Below are 16,444 nucleotides of genomic sequence, written 5' to 3'. Positions count from 1 at the left end.
TTCATCGAAATCAATGGACACATTAGATCGAAAGTAGTTATTCTTTTACGAAGAACAGAAAAAATAAATACGATGTCCTTCCGTATTGTTGTAAGCCGCCGTTTCTTACAGTGGATAACTTTTGCGAACAATATAAACATGCGCAATTACGATTTCAGTAAAATGTTGATCATCGAAGTGATATTGTATCAATACTTATTCATGTACATAACTTTCACAAACCGATGTGCAGGCCGTTTTGGTCTCATTAACTTCTTTGTGAACAAAATCGCTTTGCAAGTTTGCTAAATCATGTAGCCGAAGTCGATTTCCTAAACTATAAGTAGCAGAACAGATTGTAACTTTTGATTGTGAACGGTTGCAGTTTGGATTATTTTAATTGCATGCTTCCTGGATCACGAAGGTGACGTAAGGTATCGATCATTTGCTTAGTGTTTCTTTAAATATTTTTACATATATTTCAAACCGTTTTTCTTTAAAAAAAATAAATTTATTTTCTTTTAATGCAAAACAAAAAGTATAAAACATTTTACGTTTTTTTTTAATATTTGTTTTTGACAACTAACTAACTGTATACGTGTAAAACAACTTTGTTTATAATTTTATTTGGCGGAGCACTGTTTTCTTTTTTCTGCTGGATTTCCGCATGTCTTTCCTTTTTGGCTGCCGGCTGCAGCGCATAACATTACTCATTTCGTGAACAATGAAGGGCTTTCGTTTCCATATTGGGAGCAGTTTGGTAGCTTTAAAAGAATTTTAGTTCACGTTGATCTTAGTTTTAAGAGTTATTAAGTCCAATTTTAATTCTGTATTGTTGCAAGTTGCTTTGCCACAAAATGTCGATTCATTGCAAGCCTTTTATGTAGTTATGTTGTATAATCAAATGTGATAACAACCGCTTTTTTGAAAACCACGTGGTCCAGCTTAACTATGCATCATTTGTAGTTAGTTTGTGAACGTTAATGTAGTTTAAATTGTTTTAATGTTTAGTTGCTTTTACATTGTGTTCCAGTATGGATAGTATGGCAGCTGCACACCCGAGACTAGTTTTTTTCAAGTTTGATTGCACACTTGAGACTTTTTAGGTTTGCGACACCTGGTGTGTTTGTTCTCTATAAAAAAAATTTTCGCCTTTTAAATTTTCGTTTTACATTAGTTAACCAGTGGCGCAATTTGAGAGTTATTTTGAGATTTTGTTAAAAAAATGTAAATCGGTTAGCTTTTTCTTGATGTGGTGCACACTTAATTAACTGGTTCGTGCACACTTGCACACCTGAAAATTCTTCGTGCACACCCGAGATCTTGGCGAAATGTGCCATAAAATCCAATGTGGATTGTGTTAGTATTTGTTAAAAATAACCGTTTGCTTTCTTGCAAAAAGAGATTTTAAAACTGCGTTTTTGTGCATGAAGTTACAGATTTTAGGTTTCCTATCTGGTTCTATGTCTGAAAAATTTGATTTTTGTATTGTTGCATTTCAATTTTTGTATTACTATTATCATTAAGCATCATTCAAGGTCACAAAGAAACCAAACTCGGTGCGTTACAGTGCATGATTACTATTTTCAACACATATCATATCGTTAAATATATTGAACCATCTATTTTGTCAGAAAATGAACAGCATGTCTTTATGCGGCACTGGTTCTTTGGTCGACTCATTGAACATGAACAATGTGAGCAATCATGTTTTGTCAATGTCTTCAATGCCATCGACAGCAAGTTCAAGTCTGCTTGCAAACTCAAATGATTCACCTTCATCTTCGTACACCACAAGTATGTAACAAAACCTAGTGGCAATTTTATGTGAAAAATACATTCTTAACTATATTTACCATGTTATTTTTAAGTAAACAACAAGACAAATTTTCAGTATGTGCAGGCATGGTAAATTGATTGACAGGTTTCTATCCAATTGACACGGTGAACGTCATTCAGACTAAAGTGTGCAGGAGCATAGGATCTTAATTACTTTATTAACAAACAATTAAACCCCCATATCCAGTGGTGGGATTCAGCCGTTTCGCGCCGTTTTTTTAGAACCATCTCACAAAATTTTATGAGATCAGCGAACCAGTTAGCATTACTGGTTACTGTCAATGGAAAATGACTTTTTGTACCAGAACCGGCTAAAAAATATGACATTTGTGATAGAACCGACTGACAAAAAATGTGAATCCCACTGCTGCCTATATCACTGTACACTATCTGTGTTTTACATCAAATTGATAGCCTGGTTTTTAGTAGTATTACTTCTTTGCAGGCCTAAATAATGCCAGTAACGTAAACAACAATGTTTCCAACACAAATTTAAACACGTCTTTGGAAGAATCAAAAACCAATCTTATTATAAACTACCTTCCACAAGCAATGACACAGGAAGATTTGAGAAACCTGTTTGGGTCGATTGGTGAACTGGAATCATGTAAACTTATTAGAGACAAACTTACTGGTGGGTATATGCCAATGAAATGATAATTAATTTAAACCTAAAAAATGAACTATAATATTTTGATTGCAGGTCAAAGTTTGGGATATGGTTTTGTTAATTATGTTAAGGCCATTGATGCAGAAAAGGCAATTAACACTCTGAATGCTCTGAGAATGCAGCAAAAGACAATCAAGGTATGTGTCGAATTTGAGCCAAAGCAAAAGCAAGCTTAATATACCTATTTAAAAATTCAGCATGAACTATCAGTGTACTTAAAAACAAAAAAGGTCTTTAGTATGGCAATGTCCTGAGAGATATGCTAGCTAGGTTGAAATTATTTTTGTCAGTTTTATATGGGAAATGTACACATTAAATTTATCACATGCATAATATCCAAGTTACTCTATAGTAGCTACTCTGAAAGCCTGTCCATATATATGATTTTATTTATTGTAGGTATCCTTTGCAAGACCAAGCACTCCTCTGATAAAAGATGCAAACTTGTATGTGAGCGGTTTGCCCAAGACCATGACGCAGGAAGATCTTCAAAGAATATTTCAGCCGTATGGCAGAATTATCACTTCCCGTATCCTTGTAGATCCAAGTACAGGTGTGCATTCTTCCTTTCTGTACTATCCTGCAGTCCTTCATAGATTAGTTTAAATAAAATGCTTATTCAAGTAGAATATAGCCCAATAGGACTAAAACCGGGTAAATTTTTAACAACAACACCTTAAAGTTTGAATCCTTTTTGATACACTGGCAGATGGAAGTGACCTTTTTAATTGACACCTGATTGTAATCATTGTTTTGTACAGGAATGTCCCGTGGTGTTGGTTTTGTGCGTTACGACAAGCGACCAGAGGCTGAAAATGCCATCACAAGTCTGAATGGAACAATTCCTGTTGGTGCTAAAGACCCGATTACTGTAAAATTTGCAAACAATCCATCGCAAAAGAATCAGCAAGTGCTCCAGTCATTATACGCTGTAGCTTCACCTACCCGCAGACTGAGTAGTACTGCCGGTGGTACGCTTTACCACCAAGCCAGAAATTTCAGGTATGTTGACCATTTTACCACAATTTGGTTTTATGTTTTTTATATCATGTGCAAGTGATATGTAGCAAACTTGATTTTATGGCTTAAGATCACGTTTTGAGTAATGGAAGTTTATGTCATAGTTAGGTCTAATAAAAAAATCTTATGCTGTTCTTAAAACATGGGCTATAGCTAAAGTCCTTTGAAACACAGAAACCAAATCATTATACAAAATATTTATATTTAATGTAACTTAACATTAGATAGGAAATTGTTTGGAAAAATTATTTACATTCTGTGTACAGGATTTAATATTGGTTAACAACTCAGAAAGGTTCATTGCAAATTTCCTGTGAGTATAGAACTTTAGACGCTAATAATAACACTGTAGAAGGCACTAATAATGAAAGAATTGCTTGGAATGGTTTTGCTTGGGTGTTTTAATTCTATCATACTCATACAGCTATTGACGAAACATGTATGAGTCATGTGTGTAGTTTCATATTAACATTTTTCACAGACAATGTTCCATTAATTATGACATGTCTCTAGTTTCAGTTGGTACTGGGTATGTCTCGTACATACAATCCTAGTTCCTGCTTTTTCTAATTGGTGTTGATAACCAAAAACTTTGAAATTGCACTTTGGGACAAGTGATACTGTTATCTCAATAATTCATACATTTTCGCATGCAACAGTTTGAATTGCTTAATTCATGCAACAGTTGGAACTGCCTAATTCTTGCATGATTATGGCCCCATTTCAACAATTATTCAAAAGTCTGAATCTCAAAAAATGAAACGTTTTCTTTGACCTATGTTTCTTCAAGTCAAGTGAACCCCAAATATTTTTAAATTTTTCGTTTTTTGTTGTAGTAAATATCTATTGCAGCAGGTTGTATATAAGAAGTACTTATGTATGGTCCAGTATTTTACATAAAAAAAAAACGCTTAAAGTGTATATATATAAAGCAATTTATCTTAGGAATTTTTTTGTGCAAGCTAGATTATGTATTGTGCCTTTGCAGAACTGGTGTCAACGATTTACTTTCTAATGTAAACATGGGCCTTGGTGTCAAAAGGTATTGGTTTGCATTTGAATCTGTTGCTACTTGTATGTTCACAACAATGTTTTCGTTGTGGTTTGATGTTGATTTCGTTAATTTTCACACCACATCACATTTTGAGAAAACTATCACTGTTACTTGTTGTTTTTTTCACACAATGTTGTTTTATTGTTGTATTTTTTGGTGTTGTAAACTCGCTTTACACACAAAACATTGGCAAGTTAAAGTTTTTAATGAGCAAGAAAATTTTAAAAGCCTAAATCCAATGCTTTTATGCTAAAGATTTTACAGAAAACACCCATTTGTTGAGCAGCATTTATTTGAAAATATTGTTTTTTATCCCTTTTTATCAATTTTTGTTAGTTAAAGATCAGTTTACATTTATTTCCAATCAGTTTAAGCTCTAAGTTGGACAATCCATTCTTTGTTACCCATTCTGGTTCAGAAAAGTTTCTTTCCGTTTGACTTCTATGTTTCTTGGATGAGTTGCAATCACAACATTTTTGTTTCTGGTCACAAAGTAGTAATGCTCTGCTTTTTTAAAAATGCAGTTGAAGTCTTGCCTGCGTTAGCCAAATTGATGATTGTTGCTTGAAGTTGTCTAAAATTGACGTCCAGAGGAAAACCTGTGCTCTCTCCTAAACATCTGGTACCCATTTTTGGATCGAACAAAGTCGCTTATCTTTAATTATTGATGTTCTCCTTGTGCAGTCTTTCTCAAGCCCTGTTTGGGTAAAACAGAATTCTGATTCCTGGATTTATGTTTATGTAGATGCTCATTGTGACAGTTTAATTAACATTAGAAACCACCAATAGTTCATTGAAACACATACACAGAAAGTTTTTAGATTAATTCTTAGGATTCAACCACCACTTTTGGCCTCTGGGAACATTTCTAGCATATTTCCCGGCCTTGTAGATTGGGTTTTAATTGGCTTTTTGTGGAACATACCTGCATATAGATCCATAAAGTCAGCCTGGGATATAATCTGTTTTCTATAGTATCAAATAGTGTTTAAAATTTATTATATAAATTAATTGTTCAATTAATTCCAATCAGAACGCGTCCTTATCCTGAAGTCAGAGCTGCGTCCTTAGTGGCTGCTCCAAGTGGATTTCAAGCAGCCGCAGCAGCCCCAACTTTGCAAATTGCCCAACCTGCCGATTATGCTTTGGCACCTGCCCAAGTCTTGCAGACCAACTTGACTGCTGTGGACCCACTTTCTGGCATGCCAGGTGTAGCAGCTTATCCATTTCAAATCCCAGCTGCCAGTGCCCTTGCCACTATACCACGATCAAACTCCTATGCACAGTTGGTTCCAGCCGGCACTGAATTTTCCATGTCTGCTCTCGGTGGCCTTACCTCTCTCACAGCCTTACCTGTCCAACAAGCGGCACCTCGCCAAGCTGCACCTGCTGTGACACCCGCCAATGTTTTAACATCAATCCCCACAACAGCTGCCACTGCCACCAGCGTGCCGGCAATTGCCGATGTTGCCACTACTTTACCAGAGACTGCCACGCCTGAGGTCCAAACTGCCACATCATCTGACGCTTCCTCATGGTTAGTCTAGTGTTAGCAATCATTTGGTTACCAGGCAGATTAAATTAGGGCCCTTTTAATTGCATTTTAAGTCAATAAACCTTTGCCATTGATAGGTTTAAAAAAACCTAACATGTGTGTTTCAGGTTTTAAGTTGCATTGTAAATATATATTTTTTACATATTCTTATTATTTCAAGAATTGCATTTCTTTTCTTTTTTGGATAACCATAATCCTGATTCATTGCAGTGTATTTAATTTATATCAGCCATTACAGACCAAAACAGCAAGAAAGCAATTTTGTTAGTTTGTGCATGCTGGTTGCCCCTGAACAACCAGAGGAAAACTTTTTTGACAAAGAAAAAGGCGTGATGGTATTTTTTGCCTTGCCTTGGTTTTGTGTTGGAATGAAAACATAACGCAACTTTGAAATGAAATTCTCTTTCTATTTTTAAGTTGGTTCAAACTATTTCTGCAGTCCATTGGTAGTATGTTATTTTACTGCACAAAATAATTATTGTGCTGTTTAAGGTCAGTTTGATCAGTTTTGCATGACATTCAGCCTTGTGCTATTATGCATGTTTTGCTGTGGTGTGCGTGCAGTATTTTTATCTGTTTGCATGTAAAACTGGTAAAAAAGTTTTTGTTTAGTATGTAACCACTGCTCCAATCATAATTATTTTTTTTATTTTTTTGCCTAACCAGAGCATTAGGCAACTAATCTTTTCAATCATATGATTTTTTTCTAAAGTTTTGTTTTTAATTTAATTTATTTTCTATAAAAAACCTCATGAACGACTCACTATATAATATATGTACAAAAAAGCTAAAAACTATCCACTTTTTTGGCAAATGTGTTTTTTTTCTTTAATTTTTTTATTTAAAAATGTTTTGACTAGGTAATTCCAAGCAAAAAATATTGCAAACATAAACCCATTAGTTTCATTAATACTTTGGTAATTGCAACTGCTATTGTTATGTTAATCAAAGCAGCCAAATCTGACTTTATAACCTAACAACAGGTATTCACCTTTATCACCTGATCTGCTTACCAGTATGGGAATGCCAGGTGCCGCGACATCGGCATCTTCGTCATCTGTCATTGGCCAGGCGGCAAACTTTGGCATTTGCATTTTTGTGTACAATCTTGCACCTGAAACTGATGAGAGCATCTTGTGGCAATTGTTTGGGCCTTTCGGGGCTGTTAACTGTGTAAAGGTAAGTAGGCATTTTACATGTTGAGTTAAGTTTATTTCGTTGGATGAAACAAATCATAGCAGCACAATTGCCCTGAACTATTCACCAAGCCAGAAATAGCTGCACAATATTGAGACGTTATAAAGCTTGACAAATTTGCATAATTGGTGGATGGATGGTAAATGCACTACAGATACACCATTACAACAAGAAAATTATAGTTGTGTACTGTAAAAATTATTTATGTGCTGGTTGAAACTGTTTTTCTTGTCTTTACTGAATATGATAATGCATCTGTGAAATGACTGATGCATCTGCAGGCTTTTAAATATTTCAATTTTCATTTGTGTGTTATGCACATAAGGCTATGTAAACCGTTCTGATTCTACTGTTGTAAAGTTTTCTAATGTATGAATTTAGGCTTTTGCTATGTTTTCCAGGCCAACATGTATTTTCAAAGCTGTTTATTTAATCTTTTTACACATAGGTGATTCGGGACTTTCAGACACAAAAATGCAAAGGCTATGGGTTCGTTACCATGACGAATTATGAGGAGGCTTTTTTGGCAGTTTGTCACCTGAATGGCTATAAACTGGGTGACAGAGTATTACAGGTTAGTTGAAAGTTTACTAAAAACAAAATTGCTAATGTTGTAGAATGACTTAAAACATTTTATTACACGGATGTTTTGACATTTGTTTACTGATGATGACAATTGTTTTTGTCAAAGCGTCAGTGTAATAAAATGTCTACATTTTATTTTGTTTGAAATTGCTGCAAGCTTTTAATTTCTAAATTAACCCAATGTTGTGTGCTGATAAATGTTAAGAATGGTTTGTACATAAGCTTTAATAAGTATGTGTAATCCAATTTTAAGATTTGATTGGCTACTACATTTTTGAAATTATTACAATAGTATGTATTACATTTCTCGTGTAAAGGGTTTCAGAAACATGCAATTCTTTTAGCCTAGGAAATGGCCCATACCAAAGTCTACCTGAAACAAAAGTTGTTACGTGATACAGTCTCTTGGACGCCATTTTGGGTTAAAAATAACACAGCCAGTATAGGGAAAAACACATATAAAAACTGGAGAACTTTAACACAAGATTGATGGCCAAATTGTTAGTACGCCAAAGTTTCATTTAATTGGCAAATAAAATTGAAACAAAAACATGGATATACAATACAAATGTTGCAGTCCCTGTTGTTTGTAGAGGGGTGACATGTGAAATCAATGCCTATGCTCATATTCATGTACTTTTTTTTGTTCTTCAACAATACTGGGTTTATTTTACTGTTATTTTTTTTAAATGTTACAAGTTTCAAGAAGCTCTTGCACAATTATTCTACCTTAATTCCAGGTTTCATTTAAGACCACTCGACAGGTGAAGTTTTTGCATTAACCGCTCAAGCCCAGAAGCATTCGACGTATCCAGCCCCAGTACAAAACCTTACGGCAAAGTTCCTTTTCATTTCTCGTTTTCCCCACTTAAGTTGGCGTCGCCTGCCTGTGTGTTATTAGTTATCGTGAACAAGTGGCTTACTAACGTAGCCGAATTGGTCATTAACTCGTGAAGCATGCAGCCGTTTGTTTTTCATTTGTGAATTTCCGTTATTTGTTGTGTTTTCATTCAACAAAGTCGCATCCGTTCCGCAAATCGATAAACCGGCGCCACGCTAAAGGTTATAGCCATCACTAAAATACCCATTTCAGTGCTGAAACAGTCTGAAAAAGTAATATTTTTCGGTTTCTATCCCTCATTTTTGTTCTTTTATCGACTAATCAGTTAAACGATGTGTTCCACGTGCACCAAGTGCATTTTAATTTCTTAATTCACCCACATAGCATAAGTTCCAGTGTTAATTTCGCAACACCGATGTGATAGTAACATACCAGTGCCGCAATGTGCGCCATTTTAGAATACCCAAAAGCTCCAGTTTTATAAAGAACTTTTACTGAAGAAAATACAACACCAAATACGTAAACACACTTCACAGCACAACCATGGCGCGTTTAGTAGTTGTAACGGCATTTTTGCGTTTCGTTCCCTTTTTTCAACGCATTTTTGCCACTTTTTCGAGCCTTGTTAAAACAACGCTTTACCGTGCAATAAGCAAGCCGTATAGTTGCCACGACCATGAGTCCAAACACATGCATACTGTGCATTGCATTTTCTGTTTATATTTTTAATTCGGTTTGTCAACCCTGTTCGGCGACGTACTTTCAGCCCCAACCGTACCGAGCACTCTTGCCGTACCTGTCCTATGAGATTGAATTCAAAACCCTGTGCCTGCCAAGCATTGTGACTGCAACTTAGCACCGCGTAGTAGCCTATTGATCGATTTAGACACAAAACGCTATTTATTTTGTACTTGCCTTGAAAAAAGCCTGCCTATGTTTGTATATTTTGCCCCATTAGCCCATGGCTTTCGATCTTTTTGGTTCTTGTTGCTTTTTTGGTCAGACATACTACCCCTTGTTCTGAGATTTTTTGTTTCATTATTTTTCCCTTCGTTTGCCTCCATTCCTGATTTATGCCTTGCGAGTTGCTGTGCCCAACGCAATATTAAACTTACAATTATTTTAAACATTAAAAATGAACCATACGCCACAAGACAGAATTCAAATTCTAAACCGTGCTGCCACCTTCAATATAAAAAGCAAAAGCAAAACCAACCATGATTATTATCCCTATTATTACGATTGTGTTACGTTGTGGGTCGTTTATGTTGTTCTTGAGTTTTGTGTTTATGGGCCGGTTGCTTTTGATGCAGCCGCGCCAGAATTCGTATTAAAGCTTTTTGTTGTACCTGGTATGGCCACGGTTTTAGTTTTGTTCTTGCTTTTTCAGTTTTGTTGATTTTTGGTTAAACCATTTTCCACCACCACCATCCTAAGTTAAGTCGCAACGCAGTTCATTGTGCCTCCCACGCTAAAGCCGGAAACAGAAGCCTATTGTAGCGAGCTCGCGGCCCCGAACGAGGTCGTGTGACTTAACCGGAAATGACGTAGCTGCGTGGTTTCCCATAGTCCTTTGTTTGGCAAGGACAGACAGCCTGCAGCACCTCTTTATCGCTGCACCAAGTCTGCCTTAGGGATCGATTGAAACAGTCACACTTTTTGTCACCCATGTCTAGCGACACAGCTAGATCACACGAACATAGTTTTTGCACTGAACCTTGTACATTAAAATGATATAAGCATATAGGAAAATGTCCTCGGGATTAGGTACAAAATATACACAAAATAGCCGCATGTCTTGATTTCAAACAAGTTTTGTTTGTTAAGTTTTTCAAAATGTTTATTTTTGCGAGCAAAAGCCATCACTGTGTTAAAATATCGATGCATTTTGTATTTGCGATTTGTCTGTTCCAACGGATGCACTAAACAAAGGCGACGTTGTCCTTCTTAAATTAAAACTGGTTGTTCGAATAGGTTTCTAATATAACATGGGTGTTGTCATGTATTTTGAAAAGGTATGCTTAAATATTAGGTCAGTATTCGCTTGCCTTGTTCTAAGCCGTATATAGACCCCTGTGCCAATATTTCATCACCTATCCTAATTACAATCAACAGCGCCGGTAGCATGTTGTGTTTTCACATGAGCAAAGGGAAAATCCAACGTACAATGTTGTTTCATTGATTTCGGCTGTGCACGGTACAACGCTGAGTAAAAACTGGTACGAAAACCAACAAAGTGTATTTTCCCTCTCAAGTATAACAAGCCTCAGAGACGCGATAAATAATTAATTTTGCCAAAAGCTGGTTTTTCAGCGATCGATGTGTCCGTGAGCAGTGCCGGAGAAATAACGTTCCGCTGATCGATAAGAACCTCACCGAAGGGCGGTTAACTGGATTATTACCCCTGCAGCCATGATCGTGACGTTCATGTGTCAGATAAGATGTTTCATCGGCATTTTACACAGCTTAGGTTTCTGGCAAGAAACTGAATTACGTCAAACTATCCAACCCCTGAACTTACCATAAAAGGTACGAAAACTTTGGGGACTTTTCATGAGTAGGAGGCTGGACTTAAAAATTTAGGTCTTGATTTTGTTTCTCTTTTGTTAGGTTTCCAGTTTACCCGCATCCAAATGATCTTTTACTTAACAAACGAACGGCTTTTTCATAAACTATAGCCCCATATTTTCATCACTAAAAAGGAGGACACATTCCCGACAAAGAATATTAATTAATTATTAACAGTTACTTTTGCGCACGAGAAAATGAAGGCACAAGATATTTGACGAATTTCACGCAGTCAATTATTATTGTCCAATTTGGATGAAGTATAGCCTATAACTTACTATAAATTGTGAATTTCAATTAACAATGACCACAACTCGCACTGTTTGGACGGTTTTAAATGCACAATTGTTAATTAGGTATTTACTAAATAGTAAATTCAAAACGGAGGACATTTGGGTATTTTTTATTGTCCTAGGACAGTGGTTCTCAACCGGGGGTCCGCAAAGCGTTTTCAGGGGGTCCGGGGGGTTTCAGGGGGCGATTAGCTTGACAATACCAACAGGGGTCCACAAAGGCAAAAAGGTTGAGAACCACTGTCCTAGGAGGACAACTTGTTTTTTGTTAAAAAAGAGGACATGTCCTCCAAAAAGAGGACGTGTGGCCTATCATAAACTATGTTGCAAACAGCGCAGTCCAAAGTAAAGACCTACTTACAATTAACTTGGAAATCCAGGCTTTGGGTTGTTTATAGCTACGGGCCGATCTAATATCAGAGCTGACCTTTCTTCCTTATCATTCCCAATGGCTAGCTATTTATTGCGTAATACGTCAACATTCGAAAATAAACTAAACCAACGTGACAATGCACTTTGTAGAACGCCAAATAAAGGAGCATTGTTACGTTGCCGGTATGTTGAACACTAGAGAGGATCTATTATTGCCATGACTTTCATGTTTATTTGTTGAAGACCACCAAAGGACGTAAAATTTTCTAATTTTAGTGTTTTATGTAGATTGTTACAACTGTATCTATATAAAGTTGGAAGAAATGATAACAAAGTGGCGAGAATTGGAAGGTTTGACCCTCAATTACCAAGGACGTTTCTTTTTTATATCAGATAGGAGAGAATGTTGTTTGAGATTGCTACAACAGCGTTTGATCGGTTTCCATTATTTATTTAAAGCAGAACCTAATGCAAATAAAGAAAGTTGCCTGTTATATTAAAAACTACTCTTTGCTTCCAGCTTGTGGATAAAATAATTCGTTAAAGTTGCATTGCATTCATTAACTCTATCAAAAAGTACTGTATAAAAAGATTTTTGTAAATTCTTCCACAGTTTTTGTATAAATATAGTATCATGTTTTGGCTTTGTTTGTATTTGCGCCAAATACTAAAAAAGTAAACACTTCATCCAAAATGATATTTTACTTTCCCTAAACGAAAAGCAAATCAAATTTACACCCGAATAATAACCTAAACATTCAGTCAGTGGTTCTGGACAAAAAAATGAATGATTGAAACTACGTATATCGAGTATGACGTTACAAAACCATGGCGTCATGAGACTGAAAGATCATAATGCCAGTATACCCCTAAAAATTTCAAGTAACCCATTGGTTAGTAGTTATTCACAGGTTAAGAACCACTGCATTAAGCTATGATTTTTTAAACTACGTGTAATTTTCTGACCAATAATCTACTACACATAGCTGTGTTTCTTTCCATGTACGGTCGAATGCGACACGATGTTTCGAAACGCATCACGGGACATTTCGCTTACCAGGCTGTTATTTGCATGAGAAAACAGCCAGCTGAGCGAGCTGTCACGCGCAACGTACAAATTGTGCTGCAACAACAACCAAAATTTGGGTGGGCTTTTGGTGGCAGAATTGTAATCTGGTCCGAAAATGGGCCAAAACCCAATAGTACAAGCCCGAAACCTGGCTCGAAACCGGATAGGCCAAAAAGTTGGTGAAACTACGGTACCAATTAAGCCCAAAAAGCTTTCAATATTTAGTTTTAACTTTTATCACTCATATACAATATGATTTAACGCAATATGCTCTCAAACTCAGCGTTACCAATTTTTATACCACCTGATAAAATGGCCCACCCTAACTTTTTCAACAACTAATTAACAATAATGACAAAATAACCTAACCATCACATTGGGCCCTGCAGCAAGAGCATCATTCCTGCCATCTGGGTCTTTCAGCCCAAAATCTGGCTAATCGGACACGTACAGTTTGCTTATTAATTGATTTGAAAACGATAGCGCGCCTTTTCTCACACACGAAAATGATAATCGACGATAAGTAATCAACACTCGCCTTGTTCTTGGTGAGTTCTTCACATGAAGTTTATCTCTTGTCGTCGCACCGCACAAGGAGACGCCACGAGAACTGATCAACTCGTCAGACACTCCCTTGCTAACACAGCAAAAACGAACGCCCTCCACGGGGCTCACACAGCCACAAACCATTGTCAGGGCTGTTGCAAAACACTGCGCAATAATTTTTCTCGCTGTGATTTGAAATGAAAGTCTGATATATGCCGAATATAAGTAGAATTTGACCGGCTTGTGCAATGGCAAACCTTACAGCTATAGATATAGCACTTTTTACAAAACTGCTAAACCTTGCAGTATTGTGGCAACACGTGCACATCTTAAATTATAACTTAATTGTTTTATAACGTCTCCACACCCATTCTGTTTGAATAAGATACTTATAATGATATCAAGGCGAAATATATAGGTCTCACAATCAAGTTTAATGATCGTCAAACCCATTTAGTATAAGTCTCTTTTGCAAAATACACCAACCTGTTCTTGTTCTCAGCATACGAAGCTAGTGCACCGTTGTGTCCTTAGTATGTAGGGAGTGGTGTTTTCACTGTAAGATTTATCAGTGAATCGCTTGCGTCTCTCGGAAAAGGAGGCGCTCCGTGCGACCGCAAGATCTATGGTTCGCGCAAAAATGCCACTGCCCAACTTTCGCACGATCTTGAAATCATTTGGTTGTCTCTTAGCACACCGTGTACCGCTCACCGAATCTTGGGGCTTCAGGCTACGTTTCACTTATCTTTACGCCAGCCATGTATAATACCCGTTCTCATAGATTTAAATATATCAAGTTTTTCTTTCTTATGCCATTTTACCAAGCTGGTGTAGAGTTATACAAATGACTCGGTGTTTTAGTTTGCTCATGTTAAGTTCTTCTACTAACGAGTAATTTGTACATAACTTTATCCCAGTTGAACGAAAAACCTAACTCATACTAAATATATGTACCCTGTTGGAAGAAACGTTTGTTACTCCATTTTGTAATCATTCACTTTTTGTTCAATTAAAGATTAGGACGGATTTACTGCAAAATGTTAAGGTCTGTGTCCACAGTAATCCGATTTATGGTTAATTTAAAGAGGTATTTGCAATCGCTTACAAAACTTTTCCATTTCGTGACAGCGTAATTGCCACGTCTGCAAATGTTTGCGGTGTTTAAGACGTGCAAAATAATACCGACGAAAAAGGTCTAATTATTTAATACCAGCAGCAGACAATCGTTAAACTTTATAGCCACAGTGTTAAACTTACAAAAAAACTAAGATCAATATTTATAACTTTGTATCTGTCATGCCTGTTAAATTTGCGCCGGACTATTTACAGTTATTTTTGCATGTTTTAAACATAAGACTAAACCCAAAAACTTACCTTTTTTGATGGTCAGCTGTGTTGTCTAATGGATCAGCTATGTTGTCTCCAGCAAAAATGCAAATATCAGAGATTTAAGATCGCTAGACTCAATCCCTTGCCCGATGCCTCACGGGCATTGTCGGTTACATTTCGACCAGCCGATTCTCGTGATAATAATTCTGCTGGTCGCAGTTTTAGGCCTGATGCGCCATTGCACAACCGAACCTTCTTACGAGACCGCAACATTCCTTCGCATTTTGCCTTAGATCTTGCATAAACGTTACGCAAGAACGTATGCTTGCATAATCTATAGCGGCTCTCTGAGTTCAATCATGTTAATATTTTTTTAGCACCCAGAACTAAATCAATTGCATACGAATATATATATATATATATATATTGGTTAGCTTGGACCACTTGTGGTTTTCCTTAACTTAGTGTTTCGCAAAACTTTATGCTTGAGGCAACCTTATACAACATACACATTTTGCAGATTATAACATACAAAATAAAGTTAACTTCCAATTTTAATGTAATGCATCAGAAGACTTTTTGCAAAAAGCGTGAGTAATAGCTGTGTGCTGCAAAACAAATATTTTTCGCGGTTCACTTGTCCATCTCTCACCGCGCACTGGTGTATACAGCTGCAATCCGGTAAAAACTGTCATAATCACCCAATCAAAACGTAAGTGGCTATTTTGTAGTAGTGGCTACATATTACATAGTTTATTGTTCGTTACAATAAAAAACCTGTATTTTACTTACGATTTGCCTTACCTTTTCATCCTTGGGCCAACGTACAATTTGTCCAGCGTGTTTCTCGAGCCTCCGCCACAAAAACTTGTACGCAACACGGCTTAAACTTGTCTGGCATTGCTTGCAAAGGGCAACCCAAGGCCAGGTAGATATGACTCATCAAGCCCAGGGCCTCGCGTATTTATACGACTCAACCAGACAGGATCGCCGGTCGATTACGGCTTAGATTGAGGCGTCGAAAGCGCGTTTACGTAAAAATGTTTATTTACGCAATTTCGCTACGTAGGTCATCTAGACTTTTCCGGGAAACAGCACCGCATTTGCCGTTTTGGCATGGCACCCACATATGGGATTTGGTCTTTGAAATAGCTCTCTCCCCTTGCCAATGTTTTGTTGTCGATGAAATCCGCGATACGAAAGCGTCTTACAACAATATACAACGCTTCTGCGTCACAGCGCTCCTCTATTCGTCGCAAAATGTTTAGACGAGCCTGAAATGTCGCAATTGAATTAGTCGCGTCGACTTTGAATATTCAAGAGGCCATTATTTCTGCAAAAATTTGGAGCACCGGCGTCTTGTGGGCTAACCATGTCAATTGAGCACTAAATTTGTTCTATTTTTGCTTTATTTGACGTTACCAGGTTTTACTCGGTTTCATGGCCCCTAACGATAGTAGCAAATGACATAAAAAAAATCACAGTAAATTTCCCAAACGTATCGTTTCGTAAATCAAACGAAATAGA

General features: G+C 36.8%; 1 protein-coding gene across 2 annotated transcripts; it reads left to right on the top strand.

Annotated features, from left to right (window-relative positions):
- Positions 1-686: 686 nt before the first annotated feature.
- LOC145223086 (ELAV-like protein 2) lies at positions 687-10,093 on the top strand. 2 transcript variants are annotated; one of them, XM_080089404.1, is made up of 10 exons: positions 687-1,538; positions 1,614-1,776; positions 2,264-2,452; positions 2,522-2,625; positions 2,888-3,041; positions 3,250-3,490; positions 5,596-6,099; positions 7,101-7,296; positions 7,763-7,888; positions 8,640-10,093. In XM_080089404.1, exons 2-10 carry the CDS (start codon positions 1,617-1,619, stop codon positions 8,679-8,681), a joined length of 1,716 nt encoding a protein of 571 aa, XP_079945530.1. In that variant the 5' UTR covers positions 687-1,538; positions 1,614-1,616; the 3' UTR covers positions 8,682-10,093. The 2 variants fall into 2 exon arrangements, with proteins under 2 accessions (XP_079945530.1, XP_079945531.1); XM_080089405.1 differs by lacking the exon at positions 5,596-6,099 and adding an exon at positions 4,497-4,550 and having other exon boundaries at positions 690-1,538.
- The last annotated feature ends 6,351 nt before the right edge of the window (positions 10,094-16,444 follow it).

The sequence above is a fragment of the Phallusia mammillata genome, chromosome 4 (genome assembly GCF_965637545.1).
Source record: "Phallusia mammillata chromosome 4, kaPhaMamm4.hap1.1, whole genome shotgun sequence".
NCBI classification, from domain to species: domain Eukaryota; kingdom Metazoa; phylum Chordata; class Ascidiacea; order Phlebobranchia; family Ascidiidae; genus Phallusia; species Phallusia mammillata.
This window is presented reverse-complemented; position numbering and strand designations above follow the sequence as displayed.